The sequence below is a fragment of the Psittacula echo genome (assembly GCF_963264785.1).
Source record: "Psittacula echo genome assembly, chromosome: 9".
Lineage (NCBI taxonomy): Eukaryota > Metazoa > Chordata > Aves > Psittaciformes > Psittacidae > Psittacula > Psittacula echo.
In genome coordinates this window covers 19,511,891-19,531,925 of record NC_137745.1, presented here as the reverse complement: position 1 = coordinate 19,531,925, position 20,035 = coordinate 19,511,891, and the positions used below count along the sequence as shown (strand labels likewise).

The following is a 20,035-nucleotide window of genomic DNA, read 5'->3' as shown; positions in this document are numbered from 1 at the left end:
GCAGCCCGGCGGTAGGAATAACGGGAATAACGGGAATGAGTGTATGGATGTACGGATGTACGTAGGTATCCCGCAACTGGCCCGCAATCACAGCACACGCGTCCGCCCGGTAAAGACCGTTGTACTTTAATGAGCGGCCCGTGGTACAGCGCGCGCCACCTCAGAGGTCCGCGCGGGCGCCCGCGGCCCGCGGCGCGTACTTGGGCATCAGTTCGTGGATCCTGCGGATGAAGTCGGACTTCTCGGCGCAGCCCTTGCACGCCTCGCCCCAGTCCTCCAGGATGCGTCGCAGCTCCTTGACGCGCAGCTTGCGCAGGTCCGCGGTGCTCAGGTCGATCTGCTTGTCTGCGGGGAGAGCAGAGCCGCATTCAGCGGGGGCCGTTCGTGTGCGGGGACGGCGAGGAGAGGAGCCCCACGGCTCCTGTGGAGCCCGGTACGGGAGGAGAGGGGACAAAGGCACGGGGGAGCGAGGTGCCAGGCTCCCGGGGGTTAGAAGGCACCTCCGAGTTAGGCTTCTGACAGCAGAGGATGGTTTTAAACACTAAAAGTCATTGTTAGAAGCCAGGAAGTTGGGGTGCAGCTTAGATGTAGGAATTCCACAACAGCCCTGAAAGCCCCTTTATTATCTGAGCAGCAATACTTCAATTCTCTCTTCCACTGGACAAATAAAAGGTAGCAGAGTGATTTCAGAAGAAAGGCAAGTGATGACAACAGAAAGCTTTTTAGGAAGCAACAGGACATTAGTACGAGAAAAGAGAAGTATAAAGACCCACAATCCAAGCGGTGTCTCCAGGGAATGGAAGGACAGAAGTACAGAAAAGCAGCCAGAAGGAGGCATTTCCCAGACTTCTTCATATTAGTCTTGTCAGGAAGAACACACTGGAGCACACAGGAACGTGAGAGGTCAAGGAAGGTAGTAAGAAACAGAGTGCTACATGCTCTGAGCAGACACCAGAGGTGAGGAAGAGGTGTTTATCGACCCGTTGCCAGAACCTGGGGCTACAGAGCTCAAACCCCAGCCTCAGGACAAGTCTTACTGCACACGCCCTCCAACATAGGATACTCCAAATTGTGGCCAGGGCACAGTAGTGCAGATAGACCTGAGAGTTAGTCAGCCCAAGGCAGATCAGAGGCTCTGCAGGAGCTAAAAAGGGTTAGTAGCAACAATCTGACCGGAGCTTCTCCATAAAACCCTCTAGGGTGTTCATGGAGGGCAACCCAGCTTGTGCAACTACTCGGGCTAGCGATCTTGCTACGGAACTTAGGAATGAGCAGCTTCAGCGTGCTGTTCTACCCCAAATGATCTACACCCCAGAAAAGCACAGGCATTTCCTCTTACGTTGGCCACTCACCGTATTTTAGTTCACAGATCTGACTGTCTTTCTTCTTTAGCTTCTCACAGATCTTTTCCACGGGGATGTGATGACTCATGGGCTTTGATACCTCGTTAATGATTTTGGTGGCTGCATCACTTGTGGCCCCAATATAATAGCACTAGAAGAGAGAAAAGAATGAGGTAGGCATGCACAGAAAGATGCTTCTAAAAGAAGTTTTCTGCCCATCTTCTCTCCTCACTTGGTTTTACTGTTGCCAAACCTTTCCAAGGGACTGCTAAAGACAGGCAAAAGGAAGCCTGACACTGAGTCCAGGGTGCTGAGCAGACGCTTCCCATCACACTGCAGTTAAAGCTGTGCAGGCTGGTCATCTTGTTTCTCAGCTCTTTAAAAAATGGAATTGGATTCAGAGTAGTTTCCTTCGGTCAAGGAGGAAGACTTTCTGAAGTGCTCCTCTCTGATAGTGCCTCTCTGAAGTTTTCTTCTGAGGAGAGCTCAGGGTCTCTGCCTTGGGACTCTTCATTTGCAGACTGCCCTCTCTCTTTAGTTAGGACAATTTGGGGTTTCCTTTAGTTTTCAGGTAAACAGCCAAAGAGCATAAATATTTTAACAGCTTATATAGCACCCCAAATACAGTTTAAGGCACAAGCAAGCCTACAGCAAATAAAAACTTTGTGATCCCCAGCACTTCAGTTAAGATGTCTGTTGACAGATTGGGGGCTTTGGGAGTGGGGGCAGTGGGTTTAAGGTGAAAAGATTGAACACCTCAAGTCCTCTCTTATATAAAAAATACAGGACCAATTTTGCCCACAGAACTAGGAAGAACTGGTAACCCAAATCACCCAAACTCAGAAGCACCAGTTTCCCTGCATTTGCCAAGTATTCTACAACTTACTCCCTCACGAGGCAAAGTATCATTGAACTGTACTACTCACCAGGCGATTCTCTTTGCCTTTTGCTTCTTTGCAGGATTTTAAGAGCTCCTTCTCAATACTGGCAGGTGTGAATTCAATGTCGTTGTCCTTTAGACTCTGGTAAAACCTTCCCAGGAACATGACACACACTGGAAGGGAAGATGGATGGAGTTACCCACCACTGCAGTAACCTGATGGCAGCTCTTAGAGGGCACTCGCAGGAAAACAGAATAAGGGATTTGGAGAACAGAACTTCTAGAAGCTGCATTAGCAGTCAGTGACTTCACATGTATGTCAGTAAGTCTTTCAAAGCACATGAGAATCAACAGTGTGCCCTGGTATTTCTGGTGGGGTTCTGACCATCTGAGAAACCAGATCCATAGAAGTGTCCGGTGTCTCCATACTGTCCTGAGTGAGCAGCAGGATCCTGCTGAGGGATACAAGACAAAGCAGTGGAAACTTAATTCTCTCTCTTACTGCCGCTGCTTTGAGAAACAACTTATCAGATGTCAGGCTTCAAAATCAGTTGTGATTGAAAAACAACTCCCTCTACATAATCCCGTTAAGACTCCACGTGTGCTGTTTTTAGCAATACAGTGTCACTGGTTATCAAGTTGGTTCAGTTCTTAAGTTATTTCCAAAAAAAAAACCAAATTATGTGATCACACGCTCTGTCCACTTGATGTATTTCTTCTCTCAAGTCCCACAAGCTTCTGCATTGGTTTCAGACTGAAAGAAGGAAAAGATAACAGAACTCCCACAAGCACACCAGCAGTTGAGAGGACAGATCCAAGCTCCTGCCTGTGGGGAGGCCACCTGCAACGCAGTCATCGTACTTCCCTTTGGCCGCCGTCACTGCATACTTCCAGACTAAGCATAGCACTGTGTGCAATAGGGAGGAGGGCAGATGCCTATGGTAACCACAGCACGCAGGATCTGTGTGATGGCGTGACTGAGGGGCACTGCGAGTTCACCAAGTGCCAGATTTCGCTTTCTGCTGCTCACACACTTGCCTGTGAACATCGGCATCACCTGGACTGAGAGCTCCATGGCCCCAGTTCCTGCAGAAGGGTCTGTGGGGTCTCACCACATCCAGAAAGAAGTGCCAGGCACTGGCCTACCTCTAAGGGAAAGGCACAAGTTATGTCTTTTATGTGATTTGTTTACCCCACCAGGAAAGGACTGGCAGATACTGTTGTCATTAGCAACCTGCATTCAACTCTGAACACATGCTGTGGCACAGGAGTCGGGCAGCTACAGGAAATCCAGTACGGTCATTATGAAACCAAGTAGAAACCTAACAGTCATTATATTAAAATTAGAAGTAACTATAAGCTGGGCCATTTAGGAAAATACTGTTTTGCATACACCACCATCGTTTACCTCACATCGGTCTGTCCCCAGTCACAGACACACACTGATGTCCACTGTGTGCTGTTTGGAAGTGAAAACCTTTGGAAAGAATAAAGATGCTGCAGGCAGTGGTACCGATGGCTACAGGACAGTAGAAACCCGTGTCCAACCTAGTGCCGGGACAGCAGCCGAAAGTTTGATTTCTATGTTCCCTCCCCCTCCGTCTTACTGTTTCTCTCCCTACAAAAAGGAGGGAGGGATGAGTATTAGTACCACAAGCTCCCAACCAGTAGCCCCATCTCAGGTGTTTTTCTTCCTTCCCCTGGGGAATCTGTTCTGTTCCACCACGCAAGAGCAGTTTAATTTGCTGCGCAAGTCAACAGCTTCCACCCCAGAGACTTTTGTATCCAGGTGGCAGGTGGATCCCAGTTCGATGGAGATGGGCTGAGCACCGCTGCTGGCGTTACACATTAAAGAGAGGACGCTCAGTGCTCCAGCAGCCAGGAGCAAAGCCGGGGTTAAAGTAATGCTGTGGTGAGCAATGGAGACCCGGTGAGTGACCGCACTCGCTGCCCCGTAACAGCTCCCTGCTTGGGCGCTCCGATCGCTGCTTCCCGGCTCGAGAGGCGGGCGGGGAGATGCCCCGCGCTGCCAAAGCCGAGGCGCCGATATCCCCACCCGAAAAGGAGACGATCCGGTCTCCAAGGGTCAGCGCTTTCCCTTCCCGTGGGAACTCTGCGCTGCCGCTACCCCCTTGAGAACAGACCGGCAACTTCCCGACGAGGAGCTCCCGGCCCCATCCCGCGGGACACGCGGGCCCCGCCCCAGGTCCCCGACACCCCGGAGCAGCGTTGCCAGGCGGCCCGCCGGCGCTCGGACACTCTTTGGAGACTTTTCTTGTCCCGGGAGGAACCGCCCCCACGGCCCAGCCCGGCCCCCGGCGGCGCAGGGCTGCCTCTGCCCTCCGCCGGCGGGGCGGGGTACGGCCGGAGCCCAGTGCCGAGGCCCGCCGCGGGGCTGCTCCGCTTCCCGGCCTGTCGCTCCAGCGAGCGAACCGGGCTGCGGGAACCAGCAGTAAGGAGCGGCCTCACCTCAGCGGGCCCAGGGGCCCCCAGCCGAGCCAGGCAGAGCCGGGCCCGTCCCCCCTCCGGGCCGGCCCCACTCACCCTCGCACTCCCCGTCGCGCAGGGCCCGGCTGCCGGCCGGCAACAGGAGCAGGGCCAGGGCCGCCCAGAGCCCGTGGGCCGCCCACATCCCGCCTCACTCGGCAACCCGCGCGCACTGCGCCCGCCGTACCGGCACCGGCACTGTCGCCCCCGCGCCGGCTCTGCCCGCCACTACTGCCCCATTGGCCCGCTCCCTGCCCGGCTTCTACGCTGCCTCCTCCCATTGGTCCCTCCGCGGCCTCCACGGGAGAGTTGGCGGCCGCTGATTGGAGGAGACGGCGGAATGCCGGCTCGCGGCGAGTTTCCCCGCCTCTTTCAGCTGCCATTTTTATTAAGGGCAAAACGTCCTCGTGCGCTTCGTCTCGCCTGGCTGCGGGCGCCATCTTGTAAAGGGGCAGATTCTCACACCTGCGGTGGGGCTGCACTGAGGGATTAGAACCTGCCCTGGGACTGAGCTGAGCGGCACGGTGCCGGGGGACGCTTTGTCTGCAGGCCGTGTTGGAGTGTGAGGTGAGGGTGAGGGTGAGGGTGAGGGTGAGGTGGATGCCTGAGGCCCTCGAGCAGCGTGGGGTTTGGTGCTGGTGGGAGCTGCAGGTTCCCGTGGGATGAGGGTGTGTGGTGAGAGACTGGCTGAGGGGTTCAGTGGGGCTATGGAGAGTGCAGCCATGCTGCTCCTTAGCCTTGGGGTCCACACCGGTGAAGCCCTTTGCTGGTGGCTTTTGGTTATGCTTGTACACCCTGTGAGTTACAAAGCTGATTTATTTGAGGGGATAGCTGAAGGCTAGGTAGTTGCAATAAAAACCTGTGTGCACCTTGTTGCTGGCTTCTTGAGTGGCTGTTTTGCAGAGTCAAGCAAACAAATTCATTTAAATTTATTTATGTATTTTTTTAATTCTCACTAACCCAGTTACTGGCCTGTTGCCTTTCGTTCCCACATCCCTTTGAAACTGCAGGTCATAACCCTGTGCTACAGCTTGTCGAGTTCTTTGGCATAGGAATACTAAAGAGGTAGCCCAGCTGCTCCAGGCAAAGCCATGGTCTGTGGGGAATTTTCCAGTCTCTAAGCCTGAATTTTCTTGCAGGTCGTCAGCTGCAAATTATAAGCCTAATGAGGTGAGAGGCAGGGGAGGAGGAACAGCTGGGTTCAACCAAGATCACCTCTCAGGTGAGTAGTAATTAGGATACTCTCTCACCAGTGTGAATAAATCACCTGTGGTTACAGGACAGAGGGGTGGCTTTTCACCTTTCTAGATCTTGTTATTGCTCAAAATGTGTTTGTGAAGATTGGTAGTGGTATTATTGCCTGTGTTTTAAAAATCAGCCCATAATGATTCCCAGAATTACTCAATATTGATGTACTTCAGAAGATTATTGGCTTTTCTGAATTTATGCTGATTGCCCACTAAAGTCACTTAAGTGATTTATGTTATTTACATTGCACTTGTTTCTTACCAGAATAGTGGCCAAGAGAGCTGTAAGATGAAGTGACTTATTAATCAGTTGGAAGTAGGACTTAAACTTTGTCCTGGTTGTGAAGCTCCTGAATTCTCCTAATTCCGAATTTAACTATCAAAGGAGTGCAGTTACAAAACAGCTATTCAGACAAAGTAGGAATTTTGTACATTTTTGTAGAACAGGCTGTGTGACAGGATATGAGTGATTTTATTTGAGTTTGGGGAATGATCCTCTCTGTGTATTTCAATATGGGATCCCCAGATGACTCTGAGGAAGAACAAAGACTTCTTTTGATTATTTCCCACACACCCCCCTTCTTGTTACTCATAGTTTATTTTCTAGCATTCCAGCAGCTAGGAAGGATTGCCTTCATTTTACCTTTTGCTTCTCTTTTGGTCCCTGGCAAGGAAGGTTTCTAGGGTTCTGTTCATTCTACCATCCTCCAGCCTTTGCCTCTCTGGAGCATTATGGATTTGTCATGTCCGAAACCTGGGTGATAACAGTTTGTGCAGGTCCTCAGTGGTGTTGGGACATTCTGACTTTTACCAGTCTAAGTTGGATGGGTTGTTGGAGAAGCAAAAAACTGCCTATTTCCACCCCCTCCCTCCCCTTCTTAAGTGTATTCCTTGACTTCTACATGTATAAGCAGTAAGTGGAAATACTCAGAAGACTGGTTGAGTCCCAGAGGCATGGCTTGGTATCCTCTGAGCTGCATGAAGATTCATGGTTCCTAATGTCTATCTTTCAAGTGTGATTGGGCTGAGGATTTAGTTCGGGATGCAAATGTCGGTTGCTTTTATTGTTTAAAAGCCCCTAGGTTGTTAAGGAAGCTTTAGCTCCTTTTTTACTGCTGTTTTAATGTTTGAGTTAAAACTATAGCTGCAGGAGGATATTAATTAATTCCCTCTTCGGAATAAATAGGGATCTGACAAGTACAAGGAGAGAGGTGAGGTTGTCTGGTATGTGAGAATTTGAGGTAGACAAAACTTGGGTGGAGTTTTACATTGTTATTATGAAGATGCAAAGGATGTAGAAGCCAGTGATGAGGGTTTATAGTCCTGTCCTGAATTGTGCAGTTAGGTTGATTAAACAGAAAGTATCGTCTGTCTTTTGAGGAGGTTGCTAGTGTTGTGTCCATCATACACCCTGTGGGGTGCTGTGAGAGACATAGGTGGTTATGTTTGTTTGCCATGCTGATGGAAATGTTTGACTGTGGGTTTGGTCATAGCATTAGCTAAGCCAAATAGAAGTGAAGTGCTGTGAAAAAGGAGAGTTACTGTGCCAGTACCTGAAGGGGCTGACAAGGATACAGGAGAGGGACTCTTCATCAGGGACTGTAGTGATAGGATGCCGTGAAACTGAGTGTTTAGGATTGCTAAAAGAATAATGGACAGAGTTACTAACAAAAGTAATTTTAACAGAAATTTATAAATATGTGGTTCAACAGAGTTCGATGGCAATGTTCACTCTGTTACATACAGAAAGAGATTGTGTCTGAATTGGTGATGATTAATACAGGCTTCGATTGAGCACTAGCCTTAGATTTGTCTCCAGAAAACTCCTCTCTCCATAGCTCAAAAAAAGGCTGATACTCTCCTTCGTGCTTTCATTACAGCTGAATCACTTTGTAGTTGACCACTTGCATTGGAATAAAAATGTAAAGACGTGTGGAAGAAATCCCATCAGGCCACTCCTCTTGCAGGAATTAAAATGTCTGAAGCTTGTTTTCATTGGGAATAGGTTAATGGTTGGACTTGATCTTAAAGGTCTTTTCCAACCTAAATGATTCTATGAAAGTGATTTATACAGAGTTGAATTGAAGTAATATTTACAGAAACTGAAGATACAAAGGAATAAGGGAAACCCCCCTGTTGAGTTGCGAAGTTCAGACTGGAGGCCCCTTGCTTCCCAAACTCCTGACAGAGCCTAGGTGTGGCTGGACTCCTGACAGAGCCTAGTGTCAGATATGGACAACAGTTTATGTTTAATGGAATTCAAAAGGAAAACTGAGGTAGAGGGATTAAAGGTGAAAAGGATAAGGGAAACCTCCTGTTGAGTCACAAGGTTCAGACTAGACCCCCTTGCTTTCTAAACCTCTCCTCAGAGAGGAGACCAGATGTGGCTGGATCTAGTCTTAGTCTCAGAACTGGTCAGCAGTTTATATCTAAAGGAGCACAAATATAATGTAACAGCAGTTTGTATTGCTAAAATGAATCACAAGATGTCTACAACGGTTGATTAATGGAGCACTTACATGCACTTACAATTAAGTATCCAAACTGACACAGCACACTAAGATGGAGATGTATGGACATGTAGATGTATGTACATATATACACATATGTATGTTTAAAATTTCCCTTGGATGCAGTGAAAAGTATTAGCACTAATAATGTCCTCACATCAGCTTTCTCAGCATTCCTCAACGGGCAAAGGGTTGAATGTCAGTGAGCAACAGTAAGAGCACAGGCAAATGATCCCCCTGTTTTGTAAACTTTGAGAGTTTATGGACTCTGAGATGGATCCTGCTCAGAGGGAGAGAACTGAGTTGCAGCCTGCTGTGGTCCAGGAGAGCTCAAAAGGACTTTCTCTTGGGACCACTGTTTATAGGGTCATAAGATGATGGGCTTTAGTCAGTGTAAATTTTCATCCTGGGATCACATCTTTGCTGGGGAATAATTTGCCATCTCAAAAGAACTCCTGATACAGTAAGGGAGTATCCAGGTTTTCCTGTTACCTGTGTGGCGCTTCCCTTAGACAGAGTTCCTGATAGAGCCAGGAAGTGCACATCCATCCAACTCCTGCCATCTGTCCAAAGGCTGGGGCCTAACAGGAATTCTTGTGGAAGCAGAGGAGTACAGAAGAGAGAGAGAGGGATGCACCACCACATAGGGCAAGGGGCAATGGGTTCAAACTTAAATGGGAGATTTAGGTTGTATGCAAGGAAGAAATTCTTTACTGTGAGAGTGGTGAGGCACTGGAACAGGCTGCCCAAAGAAGTGTGAATGCCCCATCCCTGGCAGTGTTCAAGGCTAGGTTGGATGGGGCTTGGAGCAACCTGCTCTAGTGGAAGGCATCCCTGCCTGTGGCAGGGAATTCGAACTGGATGATCTTAAGACCCTTTCCAACCCAAACTGTTCTATGATTTAGAGGTGGAGCATGTGGTTGAGTGAGGAGTAAACCCCTAGCGACTTCTGGTAGTTATTTTTGCAGACTTTTGGAACTAGTTGTCATGATACCACAGCGTGCTGTGATTATTGATGAGTAGTCTGGTAGGAATTTAGTGTTACATGTGACTGCATAGAATGTAGACCTGTGACTCCATTTTTATAGGGCATTGGTGGTTTTACAGTGAAGGCTAGGCATTATTCCATTATATCTGGGCATGTGTGAGAGAGAGAAGGGTGGGTGATATAAATAATACCTAAACAGAATACCTGTTTTCAATTCTGCATGCAGAAAAGGGCATGGTTAGGGAGAAGGAGCTGCTAGAAGCAGAAATTGATTCCAGCATTGAAATGGTTTGCTTCTTTTCCCTGTTGATAAAGCCAAAGTTGGGATTCAAGTTGTTTCTAACCAGGCAGTTGCTATAGCTGAAAATGCTGTTAAGAAAATGAAGAGGAACCAGGTAGCTATAAATGTTTGTTTCGCACTGGGAGCTCCTGCAGTACGTCTCTTTGGTGGTCCAATAAGTACAGAGGGAAGATGGGAGCAGGGTGGGGCTAACGGGGGATTTGAATATGCTCAGCTTTTAAATAGTGGCCTGATAAGAAGAAGTCACAGAATCACAGAATGGTTTGTGTTGGAAGGGACTTCAAAGCTCATCTAGTTCCAGCCCCCTGCCACAAACAGGGGCACCTCCCACTAGACCAGGTTGCTTCAAGCCCCGTGCCACTTGGCCTTGAGCGCTGTCAGGGATGGGGCAGCCCCAGCTTCTCTGAGAAAAGTGTGCCAGGGCCTTACTGCCCTCACAGTGAAGGATTTATTCATAATATCTAATCTAAATCTACCCTCTTCCAGTTTAAAGCCATTACCCGCTCATTTGATTACTACACTCCATGATGAAGAGTCCCTCCCCACCTTTCTTGTCTGCCCCTTTAGGTACCAGAAGGCTGCTCTAAGGTCTCTCTGAATCCATCTCTTCTCTGGGCTAATCACCCAGTCACTACAGGCTTACAGGGACATAGTAGCATGTTCAGAGTCAGCTGGAGAGTTCATTTGGCTTGGTAGCTCTGTGGGGGCTGGAGTTGTTAGAGGGTCAAGTTGGGTGAGGGATGGAAGCTGTGTGTTCATGGTGAGGCTGCTCTGTGTACTGGACTTTTGCTGGCTCTGCAGTCTGAGAATGCAAATCAAGGTAGAGCTGTCAGAGTGGGTGAAGGGTTCAGCTTCAGGGGAGTGTGAGGGCAGCATTTGCTTTTTCAGGGTGGAGGTGAAACTGTGTTTGGTGGAAAAATGCAACACATTATTGCTGTGAACAAATGCTGAGTGTTGTGGAACTACTATTCCAAATTTGGTTTTGATTTATGTGGGATTGATAGTAAGGCCTGTGAGAAGGGAGAAGCAGTATGTGAATTGTCTTATACTAGTAAGGAGAAGGCCTGTAGTTAGGACCTCTTGGCACTGGCCTAGGCAGTGTGTGTGTATATATCCTTCTGAATATTGGCTGTGTCTCTGTGTCTGTGATTTGTTAAGAGCCTACAAATAGAGACATATTTATGTAGAGGCGTAAGGGGCTGAATCTTCATTTTGTCTTTATCTTATCAGCTTTATAATGATATCCATCTGAAAGGAGAGCAGCAAGGTAGTATTTCTTGTAGATTAGGTGCTTAGTGACATGGTTTAGTGGAGGACTTGGCAGTGCTGGGTGAATAAGGTTGGACTTGATGATCTTAAAGGTCTTTTCCAGCCTGGTTGATTCTATGATTCTGTGATTCATACTGAGTTGCACAAGTCATAGATTAAACCTGATGAAGTATTTTTTTTAATTTAGCTAAGGAGAAGTGTTTGAACATGGTGGTCAGATTTCAAGCTGACCAGTGTCACCCTGGCTTCAGACACTAGTGTTGCAAGACAGGAGCCCAGGAAGCAGTGGTCCTGCAGCAGGGTTCTGTCCTGCAACCTACCCTGTTTAATGTGTTTTTAATGACCTGGAGGAGATGAGAAGGTGATTTTTTTCATAACATTTATAGATGACTTGTAATATGTCTCGTGTTACGTGTTTTTCTTAACATTTATAGCAGAGCAGACAGTACACTGGAGGGCAGGGCTGCCATCCCAAGTTACCTAGACTGGCTGGAAGAACTGGCCAATAGGAACCTCATGATATCCAATAAGGACAAATACACAGTCTTTCCCCTACAGCAGACTAAAGCCATAGACCAAGACCAAGGATTGCCTAGGTGGGGAGCAGCTCTGTGGGAGGCTCTGGTGTTCCTTGGGTTACTTTAGGCAAAATATCAACATCTTTGTTTAAGGCCAACAGCATCCTGGGCTGTATGAGCAGGAGCACAGCATAAATCATTATATCCTTCTGCTTGCCTCTTGTTACACCATATCCACACTACTTGCCCAGGTTTTGGTGCCCCACAATGCCAGAGATACATTGGCAAGTGACAGAAATTCACTGTAGGGCCACAGAGATGGTTTGGGTTGCAGCACTTCCCCTCTTAGCAGAGGCTGAGAGAGCTGGGCTTGTTCAGCCTAGACGATGGAGGGCTTTGCAGGGAGGATGTAACAGACTTATACTGCCTATGATGAGGTTTCCATGACACTGTGGTGCAAGACAGGAGCACCATATGAGGCAATGGCCTCAAACATTGGGGTCAGGCTCAATAGAAAGAGCAGCTTTTGCTATAATGTGAATCAGACATGAGAAGCTGTTTCCCAAAGCGTGTGTACTGACAGGAATGGAAGTGTTTCAGAATGTCCTGGGTTCAGATGTAACAGTAATTTTTCTCCTTAGTATCTATCTGGTGCAGTGCTGTATTTTCAAGTTTAGTCTGAGAACTATGCTGATAACACACCAATGTTTTAGTTGTTGCTAAATAATACTTAGTCTGATCAAGGACTTCAGTCTCATGCTCTCTCCCAGTGAGGAGGGGCACGGGAAGCTGGAAGGGAGCAGAGACAGGACACCTGACCCAAACTAGCCAAAGAGGTATTCTATACCACAGCACATCATGCCTAGTATATTAACTGGGGGGAGTCACCCTGAAGGGCATATGGCTGCTTGGGTCAGGCTGGGTATTGGTCGGCGGGTGGTGAGCAGTTGTATTGTGCATCACTTATGTTTATTGTTGTTGGTTTGTTTGGTTTTTTTTTTTCCTTTTTTAGCTTTATATCCTCTCCCCTTGTTATTTCCCTTATCATTATTATTGGTGGTAGCAGCAGTAGTATTGTATTATATTTTAGTTACTGGGCTGTTCTTATCTCAACCTGTGGGGTTTACATTCTTTCAGTTTTCCTCTCCATCCCCCCAGGAGCAGGGGGGAAGAAAATGTGGGGGTGGGGAGTGAGTGGTGGCATGGTTCCGAGTTACCAGCTGGGTTTGAACCATGACATGAACCCATCTGGATAAAACTGTGAGCAACCTGGTATGACTTTGCTTTGAATTGGATGTTCTAGAGATATCAAGCAGGTTCTCTCCCAGCCTGAGTGCATCTTTCCTTACCCGTCATGTCATGTCCTCAACATTATGGAAATCACTTGGGTTCCACTGGGCTGTGAAAATAATCCACATTGGGTATGGGGCTGAATCACAGGCACCCTAGCCAGCCCCGATGATATCCGTGACCTCACTTTTCACTTACTGGTTCAATTTTATTTTAATAAATAAATTAATAATTTATTTAAGTATTTGACTTGCACTGAAAAAGATGCTGGTTTTACCAGAAAGTAGATATTTTTTTCTTAACTCTTGTTCAAAGCTGAGGGCTTCACATATTTTTTGTTGTGCCAGATAAAGTTTTCGATTCCTGTGCTTGGGTCTGATTTATACAGGTGTTTTTCAGATGTCAGGGGAACACTTTAGCTAAGCCACACTTTGGTACTTTAGATGCACTTTGAAGTACCTTATTACAGTTTTTCTCATTATATTTGTACGTGGCATGGACTTACTGACAAGAGTGGTCTGGCAGTCTGTGTACACCCCGTGGGCAGCTGTTACTAGATTTTACTGCTGAATGTCTTTCGGGACAAGTTTTGGGGTTGTTTTTTTTTGTTGGTTCCTCAAGACAGGATGGGAGAAAGGTTACTTTTTCTGTCTCCTGTCCTTGACCTGGTTAGTTAGTGGTAATAGAAGAAAACGCACATCTTTGAGGTTACCTGCAGGTAGAAGTCACTGTGGCCTTTAATTCCAAAAAGCTGTGTTTCTGTGTGTATGAATGATTACTATTCTTTCCCACCTATTCTGTTAAAATGATTGGTATTTAAATACCTAAGATTGAGAAATTACATCACTCCCAAAATGTCTTGTATTGCAATAAAAGAAGTGATGTGTTGCTCATCAAGTAATGATCTGTGCATTGACTTACATAAAGGAGAGCTAATCGCTGATTCAGCCCTTCTCCGAAAGCATTGCTTCAAAACTCTGTCTCAGGCTGTTCCAGGTGTCATGTAAACCCACCTGGCTGGACTAGCTGGTGGATGTGTCTGGTGCCTTGCTTTAAGAAGTTGATATTAAATAGAATACTGTCAACTAAGAGAATAATGTGGAAGCTGTTCCCTCACGAGACGTAATAGCCACAAGGCCCTTTTGGTGACCCCCATTTTCCTCATTGACACAAAAATGGGAAGCGATGGCAGTTCCCACATTCCTCGTGAACCCGAGGGTTCAGCCTGAGGATAACCCTGGCTGGAGGACAGCAATGAACATACAGCTCTACTGTTTTAATGTCCGGTATTAATCTTTAATTCCACATCACAGCAGTCGAGTGAATGGGTAAGGGAAAGAAACCCAAAACAAATGGTAGATATTTACATCTAAAATTCACACCACTTATTTGTTGGTTCTGGAAACATGCTATCACAATATATACAATGAAGTACCTTTAGGACACTTGTACAAATTATTCTGTTTCCTTTTAAATTGGATTTCCATTATAGATAAGATAGCTGTTTTCATTTTATTTTAAACATGAATACACAAAAGAGAAGTGGTTAGAGGTTTTTGCCTTTTTTAAATAAGCACAGAATGCCAGAGGTTAAAAACACATTTACAGGGCAGAATACCAGTCAGACATCACAATCTATACATTTTTTGCTCAATTTCCTGTACAAATACACAGCATTCAAATGGGGGTATTTACAAAGAAGCATGATCAGAGGAAATTTTAAATATCACATAATTTGTTTCCCAAAGGCTCTTGCTCTCTCCAGCCTCCCCAGTTTTGGCTGATTCTCCCACAAAAGGGATATGCAATATCCCTTACCTAAGAAAGGGCAAGTAAGCTGAAAACCAAAAGGAGGAAAAGAATCTTGGTCTTGCACATAGTAATAAACCCGACCCAACCATTGGAGAAGAACTGTAGGATTCAGAGAAATTGTTTTAATTGCTTTTCTTCTACTACTGTAGTTCCTTCTCATTTTTGTTTCAGATGGGGCCAGTGAGAGATTTCTAGCAGAATTCCACCAATTTTCTCAGGAGTGCACATGCTATTTTGTTATGCAAAGAAAACCCAATGAAGGCAAGTACGTATTACGTTTGAATTACAGTTAAATATAGAATGACAAGGTCCTGTTCAAAACATCCTGTTGCTGTGGTTTATACAAGGAATCTTCAGTCGTGCTGGGCAAGTGCAACAACTGCTGTTGCTTCCTTCTACTCCAGAACTGAGCTTGGTGGTGGAGTTGTACTATGCTGTAAGACACCTCACCCTACAGAGAAGTATTGGTTCCAACATTCCCAAAATCTTAAGTCTTTCTGTCTTCTGTCCCCTTTAAGGCAAGCACTGAAAAGGGAGACAGAACACTTGGCAGATACCAGAACAGTAACAGAAATTTAACTCCACAGAAGCTTAAATTTGGTAAATTCAGCAATTTATTCTGTCCTTCTCTGTGTGGCACTGCCATTAACAAGGCATTTATATACATGATCTGATTGATCTTCAAACCCTTACAAATACATAGCAATATCAGACTCCCAAAATGGACTCACTGCTGTAGTACAATGTCTTTAACCAGAGCAGGATGGTATGTTTTAGGAGACTGATTAGAGCTCTAGTGGGCAGGTTTTCCAGCTGACTGGGACTTAGTCCCGTGTTAGTTGCATTCTTGGTTTTATTTGCAAGATCTGCTGGGTTTTTGCAATAAGGAAGCTCAGTTAGTCACTACATTTACTACTGTTAATCTTCCTGCCAAACAACAACAACAACCAACCAAACCCAAAAAACCCCAATAGGGGTAGGGGAAATGGAATTGAATACTTAGTTCTCTTGAAACCTTCACTTGAAGAGTCTCAGTCAGACTGGAGAATAGCGTATGTGAACATACTTCACTCACTTCTGAGGAATTACCTTGACTTACCTTCACCAAAAACATGATTTTGAGTTGAGTTTTCATATGTGTTCTACACCAGAGATCCAGCTTGGTTCTTTAATGGTTAGGACTGTCCTAGCATTGGAAAATTCCTTCCTGCTGGAAATGAAACATCCACTATAGGCCAGGTTTTATTATTGTTGTCTTATTTGTGAAGGATATAATGATTACAAGCAGCCTGTGTTAGTAACAAAATAGAGGAAGCAAGAGAGACTTTGTTCCAGCCAAATAGGCCATTTAAGAAACAAATTCATAACTTAGTAGTTTTGCATGGGCTAGAGCTTGAGAAAGAAAATAAACAAATCCTCTTAAAATCCCCTTCATACAACCGCTCAGTCCAGGCTTCGTACAGACAGACCATCTTTAGGAAAGTTCAGAAACAATGTACTCTGCCCAGTCCTGTATTTAGAGGTAGTGCTAAAGGTGACCTGTAAAAGATTTATAATAATCCTTTTTTGCTTCTTTATGCTGTTTGTGGCATGAGAAGCTCAGTGGTTAGGGCAAGAATTCAGTATAAAAATTGTGTGCTATTCCTGTTTCTGACACTAATTTCTATAGTGGAGGTAAGTCTCTGACCTGAATTTGCTTCAGATTTTTCAGTGGTAAGAAAGAGGGTGGTATGTTCCCATCCTCTGGAGTATGCTTTGGAGTCTGTGGATAAAGAGGGTTCTAATGAAACCTGAGATGTGTGTGGGCATGGTCAGGGGAAGGAACATTGCTTATCTAAATAAATATTTGATACTCTCAATTAAAGTTTCTTGAAAAAAAAATTAGGAAAACAGGAATGAAAAGATTTCTCAGTGTTCTTTTCAAAGAACAGATCTTGGTTCTGTCACTCACAGAATTTTTTCCTGGTTTGTCATGTACTTGAACTAAGCAAATACTGATTAAAAGGCTTGGTTTGTGTTCATAGGCTTGTACTGTCTTCACCTCTGCATATCTCTGTTTCTTGGTTTTGTTCTGGAATCTGTCAATAAAAACAAAGGTGGTGATGGAGGGGTTGGGGGGGAAGGCTGTATTGCTGCCTGAGGACAAAAGAAATCAACCTTCCAGAATAGAGAAGCAGCAGCTCTTAAAGCTTCTTTATACATTGTAAAGAAGCAAAACAGGAAAGCAACATTTCTTCTTTACAGGTTGCCTTTAAGATCCCTGACTGTAGGGTGTACACTATATACTGGGCAGTTCTTGAATGTGGTGTTCTCTGTCTACTCTGAGGGATGGAGATTCTTTCTGCACACCAGCTGCAGTGAGGTTTTTGTGGGGACTGAGGACATTATGATAACAGGGAATGAATCTCAGCTCCTGGGGGATGGAAGTTGGTGAGAACTGTGATGTTCAGCCCTGAGGCAAGGATTGTTGGATATGATGCATTTAAGCCACCTTAACTTTCCTGGCTGGGTCAATCAACCAGCTTGTGGCATAAGAAACTCAATTTGGTTGTGTTTTTCTTTATTTTTTTAGTATTTTTTTTTTTTTTAACTGGAATAGAAATGCTGGTGTCAACAGCCTGCCCAAAGCTGGGCACGGGAAAGGCCTACAATTAGGTTGCAGCTCCAATGGCTACTAACCCCCTCTCATTCTGTAGCACAGATGAATAGCATATGGTTCCAATGAGAAAGCAGGTTGGTTTAGCCAGTGAAAGCCAAATTTAAGAAATCAAACAGTACATAAAAAACAAAGGAGGCAGTTTGTTGGAAATGATATCTTGGAAATCAGTGCATCAGCACTGGTTAGATTGCCTCAGCACCTATGAACCAATGCAGGGAGATCACTGCACAGATATGTACAATCCTGCTCTCAAAAGAGCCAATTTCTTCTTAGAATTTCTATCTTTCCATAGCCTGCAGCTCATGCACCTTCCAGCCTGACAGTTCATAGAATCCCTGATTTCAGCAATGAGCTTTCATTTCTGTACAGCAAAGAAATAGGTCCCTAGTGCAACTGCTTCTACTTGTGTGCGTCTCAGAACCGGGGGAAAGCAGCTTCAAAATCAACTTGCCACATTCCCCATTTTTTCCCCCTCTGCTTAAAAGTATATTTTTCAGCTTCTACCAGTCTCCATGGCTCATCTGCCATACGATGTGGTTAAGAAACTGCAGAAGGAGTAAACTGTCCACTGCACAGAAAGTTAAAAAACATAACGGAAAGGTGTAAAAAGAAATTAAAAAGGAAAGCAGCAACCTCCCATGCTGGCCCGATTGCTCTGGGGCTCCAGACATAAACTTGCGGCAGTAGAAAATTGGTTTGCTGTTCTCCGAGTCCTCCTCTCTCTGCTTTGTAGTCAGACCTGGAATGATGATGCAGGCTGCTTACCAGGAGTTGTCCCTACTGCTCGCTGATGCCATGCTCCCATGCTACCCTGGCCTGCTCTTCCTTTCCACCACTCACTGGTTGGGACACTTTACGATGCAGTGGGCGGTGTTTGTCATCATCTTCAATGATCATCCCCTCCTCGTTCTCCATGTTTGGCAGCCGGGAGTGGTAAGGTTTGGGGGGTAGAGCAGGAGGGTCCATGGTGTCCTGAGGAATGACTCCAGTTGGAGCAGAGTGGCTTCGGCATGGCTGGGACTTGAGCGACTCTAGGACATCAGGCTCCGAGAGACTGTACCTGACAGGGAGGTAGGGTGTCTCTAGATCTTCATCAGTGTTCCAGGCCTGGCTGGGGACAGAATCCATGGTGTCTGTGCGAGGAGGTGGTTCAGAAGAATGTCCAAAATTGCTTTCACTCAAGGAAGAAACACCACTGCTGGCACTACCGGATAAAGTAGAGTTACTTCCATCTAGACCAGACTGCGGACTGGTGGGTGATGCAGGGATAGGATGAAGAGGGGACTGTTTGGAGAAAAACAAAACCAGGTTAAAACTGACAAAAGGAGCCAGTGCCGCACCTTGTTCCATATTGCAGCTTTTGACAGTGGTGTTAACAATGGTGCAGTTCTATTTGTGTTCAGAATGTCAATGATGATTGATTGCATTACATGTGCCCTCTCCTGACTTGTATGAAATTACCTCTTGTGGGCAGACAAGTGCATTTACCACCACCAGAGTGGTTAAACAGTAGTTGAGGTGATAACCGGGGTGCCTGCATCACGGTATATGATGCAAAGAAGGAAAGTGAAAGGGTCTAGAACATGTGTAAGTTATTTCTATAGAATTCAACTCTGGAATAGGTTATGAACTTTCAGTGGATTTTCTCATATGTAAGTTACTAGCATGTTAAAAACAGTGTTTCTGTATTCAAAAGCTGCTTGGAGGGGGCAGAGGAGGGGGACTCCTTCAGGAGTTTGTTATTTTTCTTCTACACCCCTCTCTGCTTTCCTGCTTTTTACCTTGCGCAAAGTTCGTGCAGGCAGTGCCGGAGGAGCATCACTGAGCTGGTGATGGAAGGCATCAAAGTGCAGTGAGTAGTGTCCTGGAATGAGATAAGGATCAGAAATGCAGACTGGTGCTGCCTTACTGCAGCCAAAGAGCTGAGGTTTAGCCTCTCTAATGCCAGGTATTGTAGAGTGCATGTGTCATACACAAAATGCTAACGAGAAGCGCAGTGATATTTCCACCCACCCCTGATATCAAGGATCTCATGGCAAGGCAACAGGCTCATAAAACAATGAACTTTTGAAGTTTCATTTAATAGCTTTGTAACCTTAAATTACTACTAAAGATGGTCACTGGCACGAAGCCAGGCCAAGTTTCACACTCGCACACCTAATTCTAGTCTGAAAAGACACACTAGTCCATATTACTGTAAGTACTGCAATAAATTTGAAGATTTTGAAAAAAAGAACTGAAAACTTTGTCCAGTGCTAACTGAGCAGACCAGGAAAGACTTTGGTGTTTTGCTTCTGATTCGTTTTCATATGGTGGTGGTGGGGCAAAGGCTAAGGTCAGCTATCAGATGGTGTAGATTTCTCTCCACAGGATTTATGCAGCAGGCCTACTGGGCATTTCCTTACCATGGGGCAGGCTTCGGGGAGGCACTGGTAGGGCCAAGATGCTCCCAGCGTGGGCAGACAGGAATGGCAGGGTCTCTCTGGTTCCGCTGTCTAGGCTCCAGCTACTGGGTGCTGCTGGCACAGCTGAAGGATTGAAACAGATTTAACTTGGGAAATGTAACAGGGGGGTTGTGGGGCCGGCCAGAAGGACTGGCTTTCCAGTGGGCTCTTTAGCAGTAGAGAGACAGATTGTAGGGACTCGAACATGAGGATTGAAAGCATACAAAGACATTGTCTAGTCTACAGTGCGTTAAGTAAGTTTATAGATTGCTTAGTTAAGGAAGCAA

At 45.9% G+C, this 20,035-nt stretch overlaps 2 protein-coding genes and 1 long non-coding RNA gene across 3 annotated transcripts in view; 1 reads left to right on the top strand and 2 right to left on the bottom strand.

Moving 5' to 3' along the window:
• Window positions 1-124: 124 nt before the first annotated feature.
• MANF (mesencephalic astrocyte derived neurotrophic factor) lies at window positions 125-4,913 on the bottom strand. Its single transcript, XM_080625437.1, has 4 exons — window positions 4,768-4,913; window positions 2,270-2,397; window positions 1,353-1,494; window positions 125-345 (listed from the first exon to the last, which is right to left on the bottom strand). The coding sequence occupies exons 1-4, from the start codon at window positions 4,853-4,855 to the stop codon at window positions 161-163; spliced, it is 543 nt and encodes a 180-aa protein (XP_080481563.1). The 5' UTR covers window positions 4,856-4,913; the 3' UTR covers window positions 125-160.
• Window positions 4,914-5,137: 224 nt separating this feature from the next.
• The window catches only part of LOC308224939, a 46,578-nt gene continuing 31,680 nt past the window's right edge, over window positions 5,138-20,035 (top strand). The window contains exons 1-3 of the long non-coding RNA XR_013957625.1: window positions 5,138-5,277; window positions 5,850-5,932; window positions 14,817-14,910. This is a non-coding gene — a long non-coding RNA (uncharacterized lncRNA). The remainder of the gene's footprint in view (window positions 5,278-5,849; window positions 5,933-14,816; window positions 14,911-20,035) is intronic.
• DOCK3 (dedicator of cytokinesis 3) overlaps window positions 16,763-20,035 on the bottom strand; it is a gene marked incomplete at its 5' end in the record, with an annotated part of 211,656 nt that continues 208,383 nt past the window's right edge. The window contains 2 exons of the mRNA XM_080625333.1: window positions 16,763-18,588; window positions 19,086-19,168. Coding sequence (XP_080481459.1) covers window positions 18,082-18,588; window positions 19,086-19,168 — 590 coding nt within the window. The 3' untranslated portion in view covers window positions 16,763-18,081. The remainder of the gene's footprint in view (window positions 18,589-19,085; window positions 19,169-20,035) is intronic.